Source organism: Diabrotica virgifera, chromosome 3 (genome assembly GCF_917563875.1).
Source record: "Diabrotica virgifera virgifera chromosome 3, PGI_DIABVI_V3a".
Classification (NCBI taxonomy): domain Eukaryota; kingdom Metazoa; phylum Arthropoda; class Insecta; order Coleoptera; family Chrysomelidae; genus Diabrotica; species Diabrotica virgifera.
The window spans coordinates 257,456,610-257,478,048 of NC_065445.1; the positions used below are offsets into that span (position 1 = coordinate 257,456,610).

At 34.1% G+C, this 21,439-nt stretch overlaps 1 protein-coding gene across 3 annotated transcripts in view; it reads right to left on the reverse strand.

Moving 5' to 3' along the window:
* LOC114329669 (breast cancer anti-estrogen resistance protein 3 homolog) overlaps nucleotides 1-21,439 on the reverse strand; it is a 288,951-nt gene that overhangs the window by 186,640 nt on the left and 80,872 nt on the right. For 2 of the 3 annotated variants that reach the window (XM_028278850.2, XM_028278853.2), the window contains exon 2: nucleotides 15,964-16,080. In XM_028278850.2, coding sequence (XP_028134651.1) covers nucleotides 15,964-16,009 — 46 coding nt within the window. In that variant the 5' untranslated portion in view covers nucleotides 16,010-16,080. Of the gene's footprint in view, nucleotides 1-2,971; nucleotides 3,509-15,963; nucleotides 16,081-21,439 lie in introns of those variants that run through there. The other variant, XM_028278851.2, reaches the window with a different exon arrangement.

The following is a 21,439-nucleotide window of genomic DNA, read 5'->3' on the forward strand; positions in this document are numbered from 1 at the left end:
GTTATGTGGACCTATTGGGTTTAGAGATGCATCAAGTCAAACTAGTTTGATTTTATTCAACAAACTTGACTTGACTTCAAAATCAAACTTTTTTTGTAAAAAAGTTTGACTTGAAATCAAACTTCTTCAAACAGTTTGAAGTTTGAATGTCATATTGGCAACGTGTTTATTTCCAATTCTAATTGAGAGCGTACGGATTTTGTTGTGACTTATTTGGATAGGTCTGAATCTGTATTCTGCTACTCCGCAAATTAGTTTGTAGTTCATATTTAGACGTCCATGTTTGGCTCGTTTTGAAGTGTGTGGCTTTGGGAGATAATATCTGAATGTGGATATTTTTCGGTTCAGAATAAGTACCAGAACAAATTGAGTCTGATATTGAACGTATTCCCACTGCAAAAATTAAGAGAAACAATCTGTAGTTGAAGCAGTATTAATTAAGAAAAATAAATATACTGATTTATTTGATGTTGCGGCAGGTGATTTCAAAACAATGAAAATTGCAAAGTGCATACATACTTCTATTATGTAAAAATAAAGAACAGCGTTATAAAATCACAAACAGTGAACTAATTCTTTAAAAGGACTTTATGCATAACTCGACCAAGCGCCATTTCTTTAAAATCGAGATAACAGCGGATTCTGGTGACACATAGCTAAAACTATCTTGGAAAAATCCCTGTTATTGTCACGTTAACGGTTGCTAAGAAAAACAAAAATAAACCAAGCGACATTCTGTCTATTAAGGGTTTTTAGTTTTGCATAACAAGTCTATATTCATAACTGCCATTCTTAACTGCCATTCATAACTGCCATATATCCATAACTGCCATTCATAACAGTTTCGCAATTGTAGACTAAGCGCCGACTTTGTTCTGTTTATGCTAAACTAAGCGTTTGGCCAGAATAACAGTTTTGTCCCCATTTATGTACACATTAATTTTGAAGTTTCCGTCAAAAAATGATGGAATTTTTTTAAAGTAAAAATGTTGTGTTTATATATATGTAATTAAATTGAAAAATACAAATAATCTATATAAAATCTTTATATTATGTCTAACGTGCTATGTACTAAAAATATAGTATAAGTCATAAAATGGACCTTTCGGGATTCTTCTATATTTTGAATTTTGAATGTATATTAATCATTTCTGTACTAAGAGTATAAATCAATAGCCTGTTTTTCATGTATAAATATTGATTTTATTCCAACAGTACAATTTTTAATTTCAAAAGTCTGCTTTGTAAGGTACAGGTCAACTTCTACTGTTAGTACCTTCTGCTTTCACTTACGCAGCTTGACTTATACTTTTAGTACACACCACATGTTATGAGATTCTGGGGCGTTTGTATTGAAAAAATGTAGATAATATAAAATTTGACCATAAAATTTCAAGGAATTAACATCCTTCAAAAGGGGTTGGTACAAAAACAGATTTTTGAGGTTCTTTGTTTTCTTTTCAATTTTCGTAAACCTTTTTTTATGACTTTCGTTCTGTTGTTGAAGATGGTGCCGGTGTTTATTGTTATGGGTTATAAAAGCAGAATATTATCCCTAGATCCCATTTAAACCAAAAACTGTTCATTTAGTATTTTTTTATTTAATTTTGTTGTGCGTGCTAAAAAATAGTTTACTTTGAAAGTGTCAGTGTTCTGTTGTACATGATTTTTAAAAATGAGTAGAGGGAAACAAATACTAAAATTATTGGAACTAAAGGATGATTTATATGGCACTCAATGTATTATTAAATTTCTTATCTTAATTGGCAACTGACATGTCTATCTCAACAAAAAAGTGTATAAAAAAATAAAAAAAAAAAATAAAATACAGGATCCTTTGTAAAAGGTATATTTAAAAGACCCTAATAATGGTTACATCACAAAACAAAACGTTTTCGGATTAACTAAACCAATAACATGCATGCGTGAGCCACCAAAAAGTTATGGTTAAAAACCCTTTAAAAGATATAGTTGACACTCAATTTTCAATATGTGAGGTTCATCCCTTTCATATCACATCCACGTGGGTTAGAGTCCTGTGTTGCCCTGGGTAATATCCAGGAATATTTGCAACATCTAACTATTTTAAACATACTATATGTAGTATAATATAAGATCTTATACCTTTTAAAGGGTTTTTACCCATAACTTTTTGGTGGCTCACGCATGCATTTTATTGGCTTAACACTGATGATGGATTACTTGTTAATCCGAAAACGTTTTGTTTTGTGATGCAAGCCTTATTAGGGTCTTTTAAATATACCTTTTACGAAGGATCCTGTATTTTTTGTGATTTATGGTATTTGAATGTTTATTAATCATTTCTGTACTAAGAGTATAAATCAATAGCCTGTTTATATAGTTTTACTAAACTCTAAAAGTTTTCCTAAAAACCAGCTACAGGAATTTTATTTTCCTTGTGGATTGTTAAAAAAGTATATCGACGAAATAAATTATTTTTCAAACTCTTTCAAACTAGTTTGACAAACAGTTTGAATTTTCAAACCTTTACGATTGACCAGTTTGACTTGACTTGAATTATTTGTCAGAAGGATTGACTTGAGTTTGACTTGAAATTAAGTCAAACTCAAGTCAAGTTCAAACATTCAAGTCAAACTTGTGCAACTCTAATTGGGTTGTGAAGAGTAGATCCTAAAACCAAAAAAAGTTAGTAAAGTTTTCCATTTTAGTGGGGACTTTCCAATTTTAATTTAATTTTCCATTTGCAAGAGTCGTTTTTTCCTATTATAGCGCAATCTATCCATAATTTGAAAAAATGTCTTCTGGACCCATCTTTTTACCCATCCAGATTTTTGTTGTACGTTACAATATATTTTGCTGACATATTGCAAAGCGTTTAGTTGCAATATATTTATGCGATAAGAAAACAATAAGCAATATAATATAATATATCTAGTAATTATAATATTATTTATTACATTTATTGCGTATCTACTAAGAAAATACTCACGAGTGCCAATTCTCCCATTAAAACCGGTAACCGTATCCATAATAACATTCACTCACTATTTAAAAATCACAATTGTCACTGCATTGTTTCATCACAAACACTTACCCTGGAATTTTTTAATTAATTTGTAGGTACCTAATCTGTTTTTGTTTTTTACCAGCCACCTACATAAGCTGCAGTTGAATTATTGTTATGTTACGAATACGAACGTCACAATTATTTTGATCCGGACAATATAATTGTTTGATCAGCCTATCAAGGTGGCTATGGCACCGAATAGAGATAAATTATATTCATACAATACACGTTGAGTCACTCTTGAAACTAAAGATAACTTTATTTTATATTATTAATCGATTCTCTGAAACGTATTGATTTTTCTTTAAAACCGTGCTTATCTGGAAGATCGACAACTGGAACTAACAATTCTAAAAATATGTAATATTAATATTGTGCAATTTAGTTGATTAATTTAAATCGTATTAATATTATTCAACGTCGATCATATACATTTTAATGTCAGTACTAATAAATCGCGATTGCTATCTTGCAACAGTGAATAATAATATGTATAATTCGTTATTGAACAGCATATGCACATAGACAGATAAGAATGTTGGCAAATATGTAAATATTATTAGAAACCCCCCTGTTTCGAAATTAATAATAAAATGTTGTAGACTTGATCCTCACAAAAAATTCAATCAACTAATCGGCACAAACATCCGTTGTGTGCGGGAAAACTTGGCTCCCTGTGTCTTAAAAAGTTAAAGATAGAGAAAAAATTATAAACCTCATGACCTAATAATAATCATTTATTTTAAATACTATGCTGACGATCTCGCAATATGTGCTCAAGGATATAGTTTTGAAGATGTGGAGGAGAAACTCGAAACTGACTTAAAAACGATGTATAATGGTAATACATTAGATTAGAACACACAGACCATCCTAATCTTGGAGTAACTCTGGATCTACAGACAACGTTGCATAAAAACGATAGGGAAAGTAACAACTAAAAACAGCATACTCAGAAAGCTAACGGGAAGTAAATGGGATGTATGTCTTGGTGTCTTAAGAACAACGGCACAGGCACAGTCTTTTTAAACTGCTGAATATGGGTGCCACGTTTGGGGCAGATCTGCCCACAATTCCCACACCAAACAAGTTGGTACTGCGCTTAAACGAGATATGCAGGATAGTAACGAGGTGCATAAAACCAACGCCACTCTCCAATCTATATAAAGCAGCGAAGCTAGGACAAATAATCCCCGGACAAAAAATCCCCACAAATTATCCCTGGACAAAAAATCCCCGACAAAAAATCCCGGACAGATAATCCCCACAAATTTTTTTGGACAAAATATCCCCACAAAAAATCCCGGACAAAAAATCCTTAAGAAATATTTACTGCCGAATAGTTTTACTAGTTTTACTAAACTCTAAAAGTTTTCCTAAAATTTTAACCAATTTCGAATTTCAATTCCATGCTGAAAACTTTATTTGTGTTATATTTTTGTTAACTTTATTTGTTTATACATGACAAAAAAGTGTGAGTTTTTTCAAAAATCGTGGAAAATATGGGAAATGAGCTAGGGCCCGTTTTCATGACAGGCGCTTAACGCGCATTTTGATAACGCGCGATTACAAATACATACATTTTACTTGAGACCGTTCACAAGCCAACGCGCGTCTTAATGACCTAAAACGCGCGTTAGCATGTGAACGGTCTTCAGTAAAATGTATGTAGTTGTAATCGCGCGTTATCAAAACACGCGTTATGCGCCTGACATGAAAACGGGGCCTTAGCTCATTTCCTATATCTTCCACGATTTTTGAAAAAACTCACACTCCCTTGGCATGTAAAATTTGAAGTTTTCAGCAAGGAAATAGAATTCGAAATTTATTAAAATTTCGGGAAAACTTTTAGATAACTATTAGGCAGCAAATGTTTCTTGGAGATTTTTTGCCCGGGATTTTTTGTAGGGATATTTTGTCCGGGGAATATTTGTCCGGGAATTTTTTGTCCAGGGATAATTTGTGGGGATTTTTTGTCCAGGGATTATTTGTCCGGACCCCAAAGCAGCGGCTTTTGCAGAACCCTCAACACGCAGAGGCGTTGCAGAGCACAGAGAAAATTAAACAGATTGCGGACGAGCGACATGCCCTATACAAAGCTCGAACACCACGACAGCGACTAAATCCAGGAAACGCTTCCTTGAAACAGTACAGGATGACCGCCTGAATATTTTCCTCTTCCCTACGTTCAATAGATCGACCAGTCTCGTAGACATTAAAACGTGGAAAACAATGAATATGATAAGAACGGAAGTTCTTCTTATTCATGTACCATGTCCTTTTAGAACGTTGGTTACCATCATAGCTATCTTAATTTTATTCACTGCCACCCTAAATAGCATGCTTGTATCAACACCATACCAATCTCGCAAGTTCTTTAACCATGAGGTTCTTCTTCGTCCTGGACTGCGTTTGCCTGCTATTTTTCCTTGCATAATATTTTGTAGCAACCTATATTTGGTACCTGTCATTACATGTCCGAAGTACTCCAGCTTTCTCTGCTTGATGCTTTTTATGATCTCAGTAGTCTTGCTGAGACGTTCTAGTATTGTGGAGTTTCGAATCTTCTCCACCCAGGAAACTTTTAAAATTCTTCTATAGCACCACATTTCGAAAGCCTCAAGGCGATTTAGATCGATTTTATTCACGGGAGTTGCTCCAACAAAATCAAACAGGGTAAAATGGGGGAACATAGACCAAGATGATGTGAACAGTGATTGTAGAGAAATACAGAATATGGAACATCTTTTTACATGCAGAAACTGTCCTCATCGGTGTACCCTCAAAGATTTGTGGCTCGCCAACAAAGATGAAACCGACGTAGCCGGATACTGGGCCCAAATTCTATGAATGGCATGTCCGGACAGCATATTTACAGATGCTAGCGTATGTAGACACAAGGGTGTTGAAATCAGTTAGGGTTTGAAAAAACAGTACATTTACAGATGCTAGCGTGTGTAGACACAAGGGTGTTGAAATCAGTTAGGGTTTGGAAAAACAGTACATTTACAGACGCTAGCGTGTGTAGACACCACGGTGTTGAAATCAGTTAGGGTTTGGAAAAACAGTACATTTACAGATGCTAGCGTGTGTTGACACCAGGGTGTTGAAATCAGTTAGGGTTTGGCAAAACAGTACATTTACAAATACTAACAGATTAGGACACCAGAGTGTTGAAAGCAGTTAGCTTTTTTAGTGGCGATTCATGCATAGATGCTAACGGCTATTGGCATTGATTTTATATACCTACTTCTGTAAAAAATTTAGAGTGATTTAGATATTAATAAATAATTAAACGTTGTTAGGATATGAACAATATAAATATACAGGGTGATTCATTAAAAATGTCCAATCTCTGAGTTGTAGATTCTAGACCTCAAAATAATAAGATTTAACCCAAACTTAGATAAAATGTGGCTAGTTACTGAGTTACAGGGTGTTTTATTTAAAAATTTAATAACTATTTTTACTCAGTACGTTAACACTATTTGACGTATCCTTGTCTTACTTAGCAGAAAGTGTAAGTACTGTGTACACTATTAAATTCTGGTAAACAAACGTTTCTGGCTACTACCAAACGCGTACGACAGGGGAAAGTGAATTGTTGCCCCTTCCCAAATTCTACGCCACTGACGGAATTGCTATTTTAGGATAATTTTTATATTTTCCAATACTTTCCATGTAACAATATACTCTTCATTCGTAACGATAAAATAATTGTTGGAACTAATAAAAATCTCGTTGGAACTTTACCGCGCTGAGCAGATGTGACGTGAATTGTAAATTGTAGAATTTCCTCATCTTCCTTAGTCTCAGCATCCGTATGGCTTGCAAATTGTAGAAGCCTCGGAGGTGTAACCAGAGAAGGTTCCCATTGTTTTCATTCTGGTGGGATATGTTATATGCCATTAGAGTGAAAACTTAGTCTTTTGCTAGCAGTTGCCGCTAGGGCATCTATGCCATTTCGTTCGTTGCAATTCGGGACTGCACGCTGGGGTTTGTTTTGGTTGGATCAGGGAGAGCAGCATATGTGCCTCCTGATGAGAGACTAATAAGTTTCGAAACCGGTAGAGGTGCTTGCAGCACTCTCTGATTGGACTGGAATATGGTTCGGCTGTATTTTCGTTTTGCAACGAAATTGAAAATGGTTATTCATTTTTGATTTACATTTACTCTGTGTGGAGTATGAAGGGAACCAGTCTCGTTGGAACTTTACCGCGCTGAGCAGATGTGACGTGAATTGTAAATTGTAGAATTCCCTCATCTTCCTTAGTCTCAGCATCGGTATGGCTTGCAAATTGTAGAAGCCTCGGAGGTGTAACCAGAGAAGGTTCCCATTGTTTTCATTCTGGTGGGATATGTTATATGCCATTAGAGTGAAAACTTAGTCTTTTGCTAGCAGTTGCCGCTAGGGCATCTATGCCATTTCGTTCGTTGCAATTCGGGACTGCACGCTGGGGTTTGTTTTGGTTGGATCAGGGAGAGCAGCATATGTGCCTCCTGATGAGAGACTAATAAGTTTCGAAACCGGTAGAGGTGCTTGCAGCACTCTCTGATTGGACTGGAATATGGTTCGGCTGTATTTTCGTTTTGCAACGAAATTGAAAATGGTTATTCATTTTTGATAAAATAATTAGTTTGCGAGATATTTGAAGATAAAAAATGGAGGGGCACAAAACATTAATCAAAATAGCTGTGCCGTTTCATTTTTAACTTCAAATATCTCGAAAACTAACGACTTTATGCTTACGAATGAAGAGTATATTATTTACATAGAATGTATTAAAGAATCTAAATATTCTGCTGTAATAGTAATTGAGGCGTTCGTTGCAAAAACCCCAGTTGTCATTTTTTTTCGGAAATGGACTTATGCCTTCTATGGATTGAAGGACTAATTACCTACGTTCCTTGCGTAAGAAACATCCATTAAAATCACAGTAGTCCAAAATATAAGCGACAAAAATATAGGCGATTCCGCATAAACCCCATATGTCATATGTCAAGCGCAATTCCCTTCAAAACCATAGTTGTTAATGACTATTGGTGTTTTTGCGAGAAACTTTATCGCTTGGCTGTCAGTAGGTTTTTATAGGTTAAAGTTCCTTCGAATAGTTGTGTTGTGTGATTTTATAGTAAACACCATTTTTCGTTCATTTTTTATTTTGGTTTATTACTATAAATATCGTTTTTCCTATAAATTAATGAAAAATTCTTGCAAACACCCCATATGTCAGATGAACAAATGTCCTTCATAAATAAACAAAAGGAAAAAATAATGTTATTTATATTGTAAACTGTGTGTAATCGTCCAAATTATAAATCACTAATTTGAGAATTTCCGTAGACTTAATACGGTTCAATTAAATAACTTTTTTTTAAATATCTCCAATGTAAATAATGACAACTGGGGTTTTTGCAAAGAACGCCTCAATTCTGCCAGTAGCGTAGAATTTGGGAAGGGTCAACCATTTATTATCCCCTGCCGTACGCCTTTGGTAGTAGCCATAAACGTTTGTTTACCACAATTTAATAGGGTTCACAGTACTTACACTTTCGGCCAAGTATGACAAGGATACGTCAACTAGTGTTAAAATAAAATCATTTTTTGGTAAAATTGTGGCTTATTTCCCATTAAAAATAGTTAAATAGTGTTAAAGTACTGAGTAAAAACAGTCATTAAATTTTTAAATAAAACACTCTGTAACTCAGTAACGAGCCACATTTTATCTAAGTGATTTGGGCTAAATCTTATTATTTTGAAGTCTGGAATCTACAACTCAGAGATTGGACATTCTTAATGAATTACCCTGTATTAATACAAAAAAACAACATAAAAAATATTAGGTTAATGAGCAGATCCATGCCCTTTAGCTTTAGGTTGGTTCTGTGTGATGTTTCTCATCAGGTTTCTACTTCTTTTTTTTTCAATCTGGACGTCCGTCCAAAACCGAGATAACAAAAGGAACAAAAGAAGCAGAAACCTGATGAGAAACATCACACAGAGCCAACCTAACGCTAAAGGGCATCGATCTGCTCATTAACCTAATATTATTTTTTATGTTGTTCTTTTATGTTAATATATTTATATTGTTCATATCCCAACAACGTTTAATTATTTATTAATACCTACCCAAATCACTTAAATATTTTTCCACAGAAGTAGGTATATAAAATCAATGTCAATAGCCGTTAGCATCTATGCATGTATCGCCACTAAAAAAGCTAGATGGTTTCAACACTGGTCTCCAGATCTGTTAGTATTTGTAAATGTACTGTTTTTCCAAACCCTAACTGATTTCAACACCCTGGTGTCTACATACGCTAGCATCTCTAAATGTGCGGCCGGGTACGATAAAGTAAATTAAGTATTTTAAATAAACTAGGTAACTTCCAAGTGAAGATTTATTGTTCTTTTGGTGTTTTAATCTTTATCTTACTTGGACTCGGTACAAGGACATAATATACAGAAAAATAGCATAAAAAAGTTTAAAGATAAACAAAAAAGGAGATATCAAGAAAAAACTAAAAAAAGAGTTCAAAATAGCAGACAGAAAGAAACCTGAAATGAGGATGGAGGAAAATGGGAAAATTTAAAGAAGAAATAATAAAGAAGACAGAAAATATTCCGAAAACTAACAGTCAAAACACAAAACAGAATAGTGGACCACGGACATACAGAAAGAAGTGAGGAAAAAGGAAATGGCATGGAAAAAATACAATAGATCAAGAGGGGGACAAGATAAAAAAATACCAAAAACATAGAGACACAGTAAAAGACCTAGTAATAAAAAAGAAGAAAGTCGGTAAATCGCACTAAATCCAAATTATAGAGACCACAAGAGAAGTTTTTGGAACAATTTAAGAAGCCCAAGAGGAAAGAAAAGAAAATAATAAGAAGAGTAAGAAACAAATATAACCAAATAAAAACGAATACAACAGAAATACTAGAGGTGTGGAAATAATATTACTTATGAAGATAAATAAGTATATTATTATGGTCGAAAAAACTGAAGAACCAGAGATACATGAAACCTTAGAACAGACAGCAGCAAACAAAAGCCAAATAGAATAAATAAGAACTGAAGAACTAGAAGAAGCAATAATTAGATTAAAAGTAGGGAAAGCCAGCGGATCAGATAAGATTGATCGAAATGATAAAATGGACAGGGAGAGGCAAACAAATGGCAGCTGGAAATAATGAGAGAAGCTTGGAGGAAAAATAAAATGCCGAGGGAATGGAAAGACAATTTATTGATCCCAATACACAAAAAAGGAGGAGAAGCCGTGTGCGCGAACTATAGATATATTTGGGTGCCATCCAAGCGTCCAATAACGTCCAAGCTTTATACGAGAATAATAGAAATAACGCTAATAGAAGTAGAAGAAAAATTAGAAGATGAGCCTGAAGCGTTTTACCTGTCTGCTCTAATGGGATCAAGGAAAGACTATCTACTAAGATACTGGGGGGTCGAAATGGGGCTAGTAGAAGGAACAGACACGCAAACCTTCATGCGAACGACAGCTCATTTTTTGTGCGGTGGCGGGTCGTAGATTCGTTGGGAGGGGTAGGAGGGTTTAAAGAAGACTAACTACATAACCAAATAAGCAAAGGATACTTACACAGACTTGAGGACTTTCCTACTATTTAAACAAATTGGGACGCCGTTTGAAAAAATCCTCAAATTCTCATATCGAGTACTTACTGGAAACCAACTGGGGGGACATTCAAATCGTTACAAAACAGGAACTTACGGGAATTCTTACTGGAACATGAACAAATCCATAATATCATCATAAAAATAGCAACAGCTACACAAAGGACAGGAATGTTACCATAACATCATAAAAACAGGAAACCACGCACTTCTTTACCGGCAAAATAAACTGCGTAACAATAAAACTGTTTCACAATAATATATCCATTAAAATGCTGTGAAACTATTGTCATTATATTCCTTGACAAGTTAAAAATCCTTTAGTTCTTCTACCATAAGAAGAAAAACATTTTAAGGCCGGCAAAGTGCGACTTTCTGCGAGTCTGTTAGTTGAGTTCCATACTAAAAGATGTTTAATCTTCGAACATGTTTTTGGAACTACTGTACTTTTAGAACTACTTGCATCGTCACGTCTCTCTCGCGTCCAACGGATGCATTTCTTCTCGATCTTTCGACCAAAACTATTGACCAATCGTCAACTACAACTCGAGAATCTTTCAAAATTCAGACCAATAATATCATAGGGTTTTTAGCGCTCAAAACTTAAGGGAAATATACTGGGATTTTTCAACGGATCCTTCCAGAACAATAAATGTTTATACAAGTAAACAGGAAATTTCCTATGATTTTACTACGTTGCGAAACAAACAGTATTACTCATAAGCAGGGACGGCTTAGAATTTTTAATGATATATTAACTCACAAAATATATTAGAAAATTAAATATTTTTCTTGGGATAGGATTAAAATTAATGGATATTTTTTATAAAACATTGTAGCAGAAATCCATCTGCTACAAGCCAACAGCATTCAGAGCCAAAAGAAAAACAGTTGATAACATAAGCATACTGTGAACTATAATGGAAAAAAATAATGATCGGAGAAGATCTTATAGGTGCGACGCTCTTATAGGGCATAAGGAGTGCGAAAAGAAGAAGAAGATCTACATCTAACTCAGCCATTGATCGTCGAAGTTGATGAAGGAATGAATTAAGTAGCTCTTCCGTCACATCCGACGTCATTGCCTATCCCAAGCCAGGGTAAAATAGAAGGGATGCTATTGGTAAAGGCTGCCAAGAGTATAAAGCGACTCATAGAACCGACAATGAGTCTCAGAAGCAGGATGATTCCTTGGAGACTTAATTGACCAGGGAATGGTTCTTCTTCTGTTTCTGCTTCTTAGCCATCTCTCGTCCATTTTTTGACATAAGCCTCTTCCAACTCCTTCCATTGAGATCTATTCTGCTCAACATACTTCCAATTTATTCCGGCTGTTTTTTAATGTCGTCTTCCTCTTGGTCATCCATCTTTGTAAGGTTTGCAATGTTATGTTGTGCCATTCCAACGCTGGTCCTTTTGTCTAGTAGTGTGACCTGCGAAGCTCTAGTTGAGTTTGGCAATTTTTGTTGTGATATGCTCTACTTTTATTTTTGATCTTAACCGCAGTCGATCCTCTTTCTATTTGACCTTTTTGATTTATAGAGGCCTGATGTTTCTTTGATCAAAATCTTTGATACAATTTTTACTATTTACTCTTTTATTGCACCTTTTTGTAGCTCTACAATAATGAGCCTTGCTAATGGGCCTTGTCTTCCCTTCTTTCCACCAGATTCTTCCACCATTACCTATTCATGCACCTTAATATTTTTTTATGTATTTATTACATTCGTCTCGTTCTAATTCAGTATCAATTTCTTTGTAATATTTTCTTCGTTTATGTACCGGATGTCCCAAAAAGAATGGCTCTCGGCCATATCTCAGGAACCGTTTATAGTGCAGCTTTGAGAAAAAAATATTTATAACAAAAGTTGACTCTGGAAAAGCCTGGAAATTATTTTCATAATTGTAGGCCCACCGCTAGAGGGCGTAATTGAATATCAAAAATTTAAAAATCAAAATTTGACAAAATTTACCTAATGAAAGGGCACTGGAAATCCCATCATCGTATTCTTCATAAAATTCTGCGCATATTTGATTTCACAAGTTTAGGTCTACCTTTGCAAATAAGAGGTGGGGGTGAGTGGGAACCTTCTTATGAAAAAATGGCTAAGTCCGGTTCTGCCAAAAATTTTAAAGATTAATCTTAAAAATTTTCTGGGAAATCTGACAGCACAACCTCAAATATGACATAAAAAATAACAAAAATTCTCTGGCAACCAAAAAACAATTTTTTAAAATTTGTGCATGTGAAATTTTGTGAGTGGTGTCCCTTTATTAAATTATTAAATGTTTTTACACTTCTTCAAAATAAAACATACAAAAACAACTGCTAAATCAGACAAACACAACTGTTGATGATAAATAACATACACCACTGGGAACACAGACAAAAATTTTTTGCCAGGTTCCAAACTGAACATAACAAACAATTTAAGAGACTAGGGGCTGTTTGATTGGTCAACTCTTCTTATGGGGCTGGTGACTTCCAGGTACATCTTTAGCTGTGGAACAGTTTCAATGGCTGTTATCTTGTAGTTTGTATTGAGAAGACTTTTTGTACTGGGCCTGATGATGAGTCATATATTGTAAGACTCGAAACCGGTTGCCCCATGATTATATAACAACTAATAAAAATACAAACTAAAGATTGCGAGTATTGACTCAATTACTATATCTAATTGTATAATGGACTAGCATTGGCAACCCTTTCATCATTTTTAGATGAGTCATTCGCTGATAGATGAATAGGATGTGGAAGTCTATTTTTTGGCTAGTGAGAACATCAGATTTCACTGTTTTAGACTTTTATTTGTGGGGGCAGATTAAAGACCTTGTTTTTGCAGCTAGGCCCACTACACGAGAAAACATGATCCATAGAGTAGAAAACGCCATGCAAAGCATTGCGAGAGCAGAAATTGAAACTGCTGTTCAATATACTCTGAGTAAATACTTGCATCGAAAATTATGGGCCATAATTTGAACATTTAAGTCGTCACCAAGTAGTTGTTTTTATTTCTTTGTTATATTTTATAGTGTTGTTTGTCCTATTATTGTTTTAATTAATGCACGTTGACACCTAAAAAATGTTTCTTTGTTTGTTCCACAGCACATTACCTTTCCTTAACTTCGTTTACCGGCGACAGTTTACTTAAACTTATGTTTAAAATTTACACGTTTGTTAAGATATCTCGGGATAGACAAAAGGCATCGACATGCGGTTTTCGCTATTCTGTTGCTAATTTGATCTGATTTTGTAATACAGGATTAAAAATGCATGCTTGTATTTAATATTTTCCAAAGAAAACTAGATTTCTGAAAATAATTAAATACGGCCTCCTAACTGGCATATTACTTAATAGGCTGTTTCGGAACTATAACTCTAACATTGACAAAAAAAGCTGTTTTCAACAAGACCAAGTTTGCAAAATTCGATTTAGCAGAACCGGACTTACAGCCATTTTTTCATAAGAAGGTTCCCACTCACCCCCACCTCTTATTTGCAAAGGTAGACTTAAAATTGTGTAATCAAATATGCGCAGAATTTTATGAGGAATACGAAGATTGGATTTTCAGTGCCCTTTTGTTAGGCAAATTTTGTAAAATTTTGATTTTTTAATTTTTGATATTCAATTACGCCCTCTAGCGGTGAACCTACAATTATGAAAATAATTTCCAGGCTTTTCCCGAGGCAACTTTTGTTATAAATATTTTTTTCTCAAAGTTGTACTATAAACGGTTCCTGAGATATGGCCGAGAGCCATTCTTATTGGGACACCCGGTACATTATAAATAGATTACAAAATTATATTACATATTTTTCACTCAAATGTTGACTACCAGCGTAACGGTAATTTCACTGTTTTTGTCCAAAGTAAAGAACAAATATTACTTTTTCACGTGAGATCTCAACATACTCTTCTTCTTATGTATATATTTACCTACCAGTCAGTATTGGATGATAAAAAAGTTAAAATATGTATTCGTAAGATCAATATTATAAAGCAAGATAAGATAACCAGCATGTCAGTACAGCTTGAACGAAAATAATTATATGGGTGCATTAAACGGTTTTTTAGTGTGGTAAAGACTTTAAATTTTAAGGATTGTATATTTTTAAGTTTTTTAAACAAATTTCATGATCTATTGTAGATTCCGAAATACAGAAAATTTTAGGGAAACGCTTAATCATTAACCTTTACCAGAACAAATAATAAAGAACTTCGAAAATCTCGAACAGTAATAAATATACAGTTTAAGTCATTTATATTTATTGTAAGAACCCTGTAAAATTTGAAAGTAAAATGTCTTAATTAGTTTTCTAAAAAATCGAAGTATCCTAAAACCCAAAAAAGTGAAAATGTTTTCTTAGCGTATTCATAGGCGTAACCAGGATGATCCTAAGGGGGGGTTACATCTACCTGAAAGGGGGGGGTTACAACTACTGGAAATATCTGAGGGATATGATGTTAAGCGTATAGAGCTGAAAGTACATCCCAATGGGGGGGTTACAACCCCCAAAACCCCCCCCTGGTTACGCCTATGAGCGTATTACATTTTTATTAGCTATTATTTTAAAAAATTGAAGAGTGAAATGGGATAATAATTTCAAATAGATCATAAACCTATAGAAATGTAAATTATAGATATTCTCGGTTCTTTTATACGTAGGTCAAGCATGGACAATTAAATAAGTACTAAACAAAAAATAATAAATTCAAAAATAATAATTTCAAATTGATCATAAACCTACAGAAATGTAGATTTTAGATATTTTCGGTTCTTTTATACGTAGTTTAAGCATGGACAATTATTAAATAAAAGTATTAAATAAAAAATGGTGAAAACGTAACAAAATGAACATAACTTCTTTTTAAACAATCAGAAACATATATAAACGTTAAATAAAATAAACATTGTCATGAAACAATGAAGTAGAGATCAAAATTATAATATGGAGATAATGGAGAGGTTATACAAGACCTGAAACAAGGGAGCAAATAAACTATAATATATGAACAATAATATATGAACAAAATGAACATACAGTAAAAAACAATATCTAAACGTTAAATAAAATAAACATTATCATGAAACAATGAAGTGGATCAAACTTATAATATGGAGATAATGAAGAGGTTATACAAGACTTGAAACAAGGGAGCAAATAAACTATAATAGGTATATGAAGGAAAATGGGTAATGTTACAATGAAAAATTCCTCAATTGTTAATTTTTTTCTGTAATTTGTAAAGTACCTACTCTGAATACTGGATTTTTTCTTTAGCTTGCTAGGTCCTTTTCCCATTTCCCATTACTATCACAGTTACGTCTCCTTCTAGTGTAAAAACTGGTGTTAGCTTATGTAATAAGTTTTTGCTGAAAAAAAATATAAACAAGTTATTGTAAACGAAATATTTACAAAAACCTAAAACACTGTGTTCACCAGTTTATTTTGATTCCTTATCTTATTATTTCTCTGTTTTTTACTTTAGGCACACATGCCGTTGTTGTGTCGTTGTATAAATAATACTATTCAATATCAATAACAACACAACTAAATTTATGACTGTTTGGGACTATCGCGATCACGACTATCTTACTGTGCAAAATATGAAGAACGAAAGTAAATTGCGAAAGGAAATTACATTGTTGTTTCTTAGAATAATTATTATTAGAGCAATTTACTTTCGTACTTCTTATGTTGCACACTAAAATATTAGTTGTCGCGATAATCCAAAACAGTAGTATATTCGTGGAATAGGCTATAGTTCATCAATCCAATCTAATAAAAATGTATTCACCCATTATCCATGTAATATATTAAGACTTATCTGTGTAAATACTTTACTTTATAAACGTGCTATATAAACGTTTTCCTTACATGATCTTACAATGAGGTTGACTTCAACCCTTAATTCTATATGACAGGGCAGACAGGTGACATAGAATATATTGTCTGCCCAACGACTGCCTTAACCTACAAGGGTTACCAGCCCACTAGTTACCACTATATTACACCTCTCCATCCTTAAATTAGAACATTATAAATCAAGTCTTTCAGGAGGTTTTATAATACGATAAGGTCTTGTGGAAACTACTGGACAGCTAACCTTAAGAGCACCAGGCTGTATAGAGCTAGCCCGGTTTACATTAGCATTAGGATTACATGCACTCGCGTCACTCTCTAGTGGTTTCGAACTAACTGTTTGCACTCCCGACACTCCCACTACATCAGTCTCTTGACTTATAGTATTACATACTCTTATTATAACTATCAGGTTTGTTTGTATCGCCTACTATACCAGTCCATATCGGATAGCCAGTTACATTTTGAGTATTACCCTGAAATTCCTGTCTGTCTACAACTGTCTCCCTATCCACATCAAGTTTAACTTCATCATACAATTTCCCTACCTTAATAATTTGATCTGCATCTCTTTTCCATAATTAATTACTATTTGTAACTGGCTTACAGATATAAGTTAACTAGCCCAGATTTGAGACAATTATAGCTTGGACCCATGAAGGTTTATTTAAATTTATATAATCTTTCGTATAAACTAATTCCCCTTCTTCAAATACTACCTGTCTACCCCCATGGTGATGTTTAATCTGGTTCAACCTAGCCCTTTCTCTAGCAGAGCTAGTCATAAAATCTAAGCGGGTCTTAATATGTCTACCAAACATTAGTTGTGAAGGAGTCTCCACCGTAGTGCAAACTGTATTTGTATATGAAAACAAATATTTACTTATAAGCACCCATAAATCTTTTGAATCAGAAGTTTTATCCATTAATAACTTGTTCAGGGCATTTTTAAAGGTTTTTACACTGTTTTCAGCAGCTCCATTAGTTGCTGGATGATATGGAGCAGACGTTGTATGTATGGTGCCATTCGTTTTACAAAATGTTTCAAATTCTTCACTAACCAACTGGGGCCCATTATCCGATATTATAGTATTTGGCAACCCATACCTAGCAAAGCAATCTCTTAGTCTTTGCAGTGTTGCTGTGGTATCTGTTTTATCCATGATATACACTTCCGGCCACTTTGAAAATGAGTCTGTTATGATCAAAAAATCTTTCCTCTGACTGGTCCTATACTGTCTTATTTGGATTGCTTGCGTTTGTCATACATGCTCCACAACTCTTTACATAATCCTCAATTTCTTCATCCAGATGTGGCCACCAAAAATACTGTCTAGCAATTGTCTTCCTCTTAACCATTCCATTGTGTACCCCATGTATTTCCTCTAATAACTGCTTCCTTATCCTTTCCGGTACAATTACCCTAAATCCCCACATTAACATACCATTATCTAGACTTAATTCAAGATGTTTCCTCTTAAAAGGCCGTAAATCTTCTTCTACTTCGTCTGGCCAACCTTCCCTTACATACCTATATACCTTCGCTAAGTTTCTATCTACTCGTGTTTCTCGAACTAATATCTCAGCACTTACTGGTACCTTGTCTTCTACCAAAAAATGAAAATAATCTTGTGCCGTGTCATTTTCCCCCTCTGAAGCTAAAGGAAGCCTTGAGAGCCCATCTGCTCCCCCATTTTGACTTCCCTTCACATGTTGAAACCTGTAATTAAATCCGCTTAAGAAAAAAGCCCATCTTTGAAGACGCCCCACAGCCATTTGTGGTATTCCTTTGTGTTCCCCAAAAATTGCCTGAAGAGGTTTGTGATCTGAACATAAAACAAACTTGTTTCCCATCAAATATTGATAAAACTTTTTGACCCCCAAAATATTACAAGAGCTTCTTTGTGGATAACTGAATAATTAGATCCTGTTTTACTTAATAATCTTGAAGCGAAACTAATGGGTTTCTCTGACCCATCTGAGTAAATATGTAAAAGCACACATCCCAGTCCCTTATTTGAACTGTCAGAAACCAATTTAATTGGTTTCGCAGGATATGCTAACGTCTGGCCTGATAATATAGCCTCTTTAGCTTGTTTAAAAGATTTCTCACACTCTCTTGACCATCTAAATGGTGTATTTGCCTTCAACAAGTTATATAATGGACTTAACAATATTGACAATTTAGGGAGAAAACGAGCATAAGCATAATAGTTAATCATTCCCACAAAAGCCTTAATTTCTGTTACGTTGGTAGGTCGAGGAACCTCTACTATGGCTTTAACCTCTCCTGGATCTGTATGAAGACCATTTTTATTAATAACATGTCCTAAATATCTAATTTCAGGCTCAAAAAACTTACACTTTCTTAAATTAAGTCTGAAACCAACCTTATAGAGCCTACTAAATACATCCTCCAAATTTTTTAAGTGTTCTCCTCTATCCTTCCCTGTGACTACAATGTCATCCATAAAATTTATAGTTCCACTGGCTCGTTGTAATACCTTTTCTATAGTTTTTTGAAAAATGGCACATGCTGGTTTGGTGCCATAGGGGAGCCTATGAAGTTGATAAATACCCCTATGAGTACTCCAAGATAACAACAATTTCGTTTTATCACTCACTTCTAATTGATTGTATGCGTTTTTCAAATCTAGTTTTGTGAAATACTCGCCACCTTGGAGAGTCACAAAAAGTTCTTCAATTCGCGGTAAAGGATGTTTAAAGTCCTCTAAAAATCTATTTATTGTTATCTCGTAGTCTGCACACAAACGAATTTGTCCACTCTCTTTTATGACAGGCACAAGAGGTGTACCCAATCCGCATTATCTATAATGAAATTACCCGCTTTTCTACTAATTCATCTAATTCTTTATCAATTTGCTCCTTAAAAAGAAAAGGCACTGGTCTTGGCTTATGAAAAATAGGTTTAACCCCCGCTTCAACCTTTAGTTCAATCTTTTCATACTTGTAACAAGCTAGCTCATCTACAAATAAACCTTCATAGTTCCTAAAAAGTTTATTCAAATCATTTATATCTATTTTATATATGTCTTTATCAAATACTACTTGTAAATCAAAAAGTTTCATTAGATCCCTGCCTACTAATGGAGTTGTACCATTTTTAACAACAACAAATTTGCAATCATGTACCTTATTCCCATACTTAACTTAGCTAAAAATTCACCTTTTGGCCTAATTATTGAACCATCATAACATTTCAACCTAATTTGTGTTGGATGGATTGTGTTAGTATCAAATTTATTCATAAAAATTTGTTCCGGTATTACCGAAATACCTGCATCAGAGTCCAACTCCATTAGTAGAGGTTTATTATTTATAATTAATTCTATTTTAGATGGCTTAACATATTCATTACTCACATAATTCATATCAATATAGTTCACCACCTCTGACACTATTGCATCCATTTCTTCCTTCCGATGCTCACCTTGACCAGGTGACTCTACTGATACAAAATTATTTGTCTTTTGAGGACAAACTTGAGCCAAATGCCCTACCTTATTGCATATCCTACAGCGAAAAGATCTATATCTACATATTACAAAATTATGGTCACCTCGTCCACAATGTCTACATCTAACATTACGTTCTGTTGTGCCGTCTTTTGTTTTTGGCACCTGCTTAACCTAGCCTTCAGGTCTTCTTTTGACTTCCTCAACTCGATGTACTTGTGTTGCATACGATTGATTTAGCGTTGCTTCCTTCTTTAACGCTAGCTCCACCAGGGCTCCAAATTTTATGGAATGTTCCTCTTCACAAAGCCTATCTAAAATAGGGCCCTTCCTTAGTCCTGTTATAAACTTGTCTTTAAGTACATCATTTAATAAATTACCAAATTTGCAGTTACTAGCTTGGTTTTTTAATCTGGCATACCACTGTCGAACTACCTCATTTTCTGCTTGTCTCATTTCATAAAAATCAATCCTCTCTTTAAACACCGACATTCTTCTTGTGAACTGATTTCTTAGGATATTACAAATTTCTGGATAAGTTTTATCTTTTGGTTTTACCGGATCACAAATATCCCTTAAGGTTTTGTATGCTTGTTCGCCTATTAACGTTAACAAAACTGATACCTTTTTATTCTCTTCAACACCACAGGCGGCTCTGAAGACGCTGAAAAGCAGAAACTATGGTCAGCCGATGGTGGCGGCCCCGAATCGAATTAAACCTAAAGCTGTTTTTCCTTTAAGACATTTTTAATCTGTTGTTTTTTTTTTAAATTTTCTCGATTTTTTTAGACGTATAATACTCATTTGTTGTCAGTGTTGTTTATCTGTATTAAACTTTCTTATGTTTAAATTAATTGTTATGTCATAGATCAATTTTATACTATTACATATTATTATGTCTTACCTGGATGCTCGTCACTGGGCGGCTTCCCACTATGTTATTGTACATAAATTATACAGAGAGAGTCTGTAAAGTGGAATAAATTCAATATCTCAAATACTAATTGTTTTTTTGGAAAATGCTCAGACCCGTCGATTAGTATTTCAAATTGTCCTTTTTGACATTCAATAAAAATGTATACAGGGTGTCCCAATTTAGAGATATGACGTCATCGTCGATTTTCTTAAATGGCAACACTGTCATTTTGATAGCTAATTTGATAGGGTTTGTAAAGTTATACATAACTGCAAAATATCAAATTTTTATTCTCTACCATTTACAAGATAATAGAAAATAACAAAGTTATATCTGTAATTTGGAATATATTCAATAATTAAAATACTAACTGTTTTTTTGAAAAATGCTCAGACCCGTCGATTAGTATATCAAATTGTCATTTTTGACATATAATAATAATGTATACAGGGTGTCCCAATTTAGAGATATGACGTC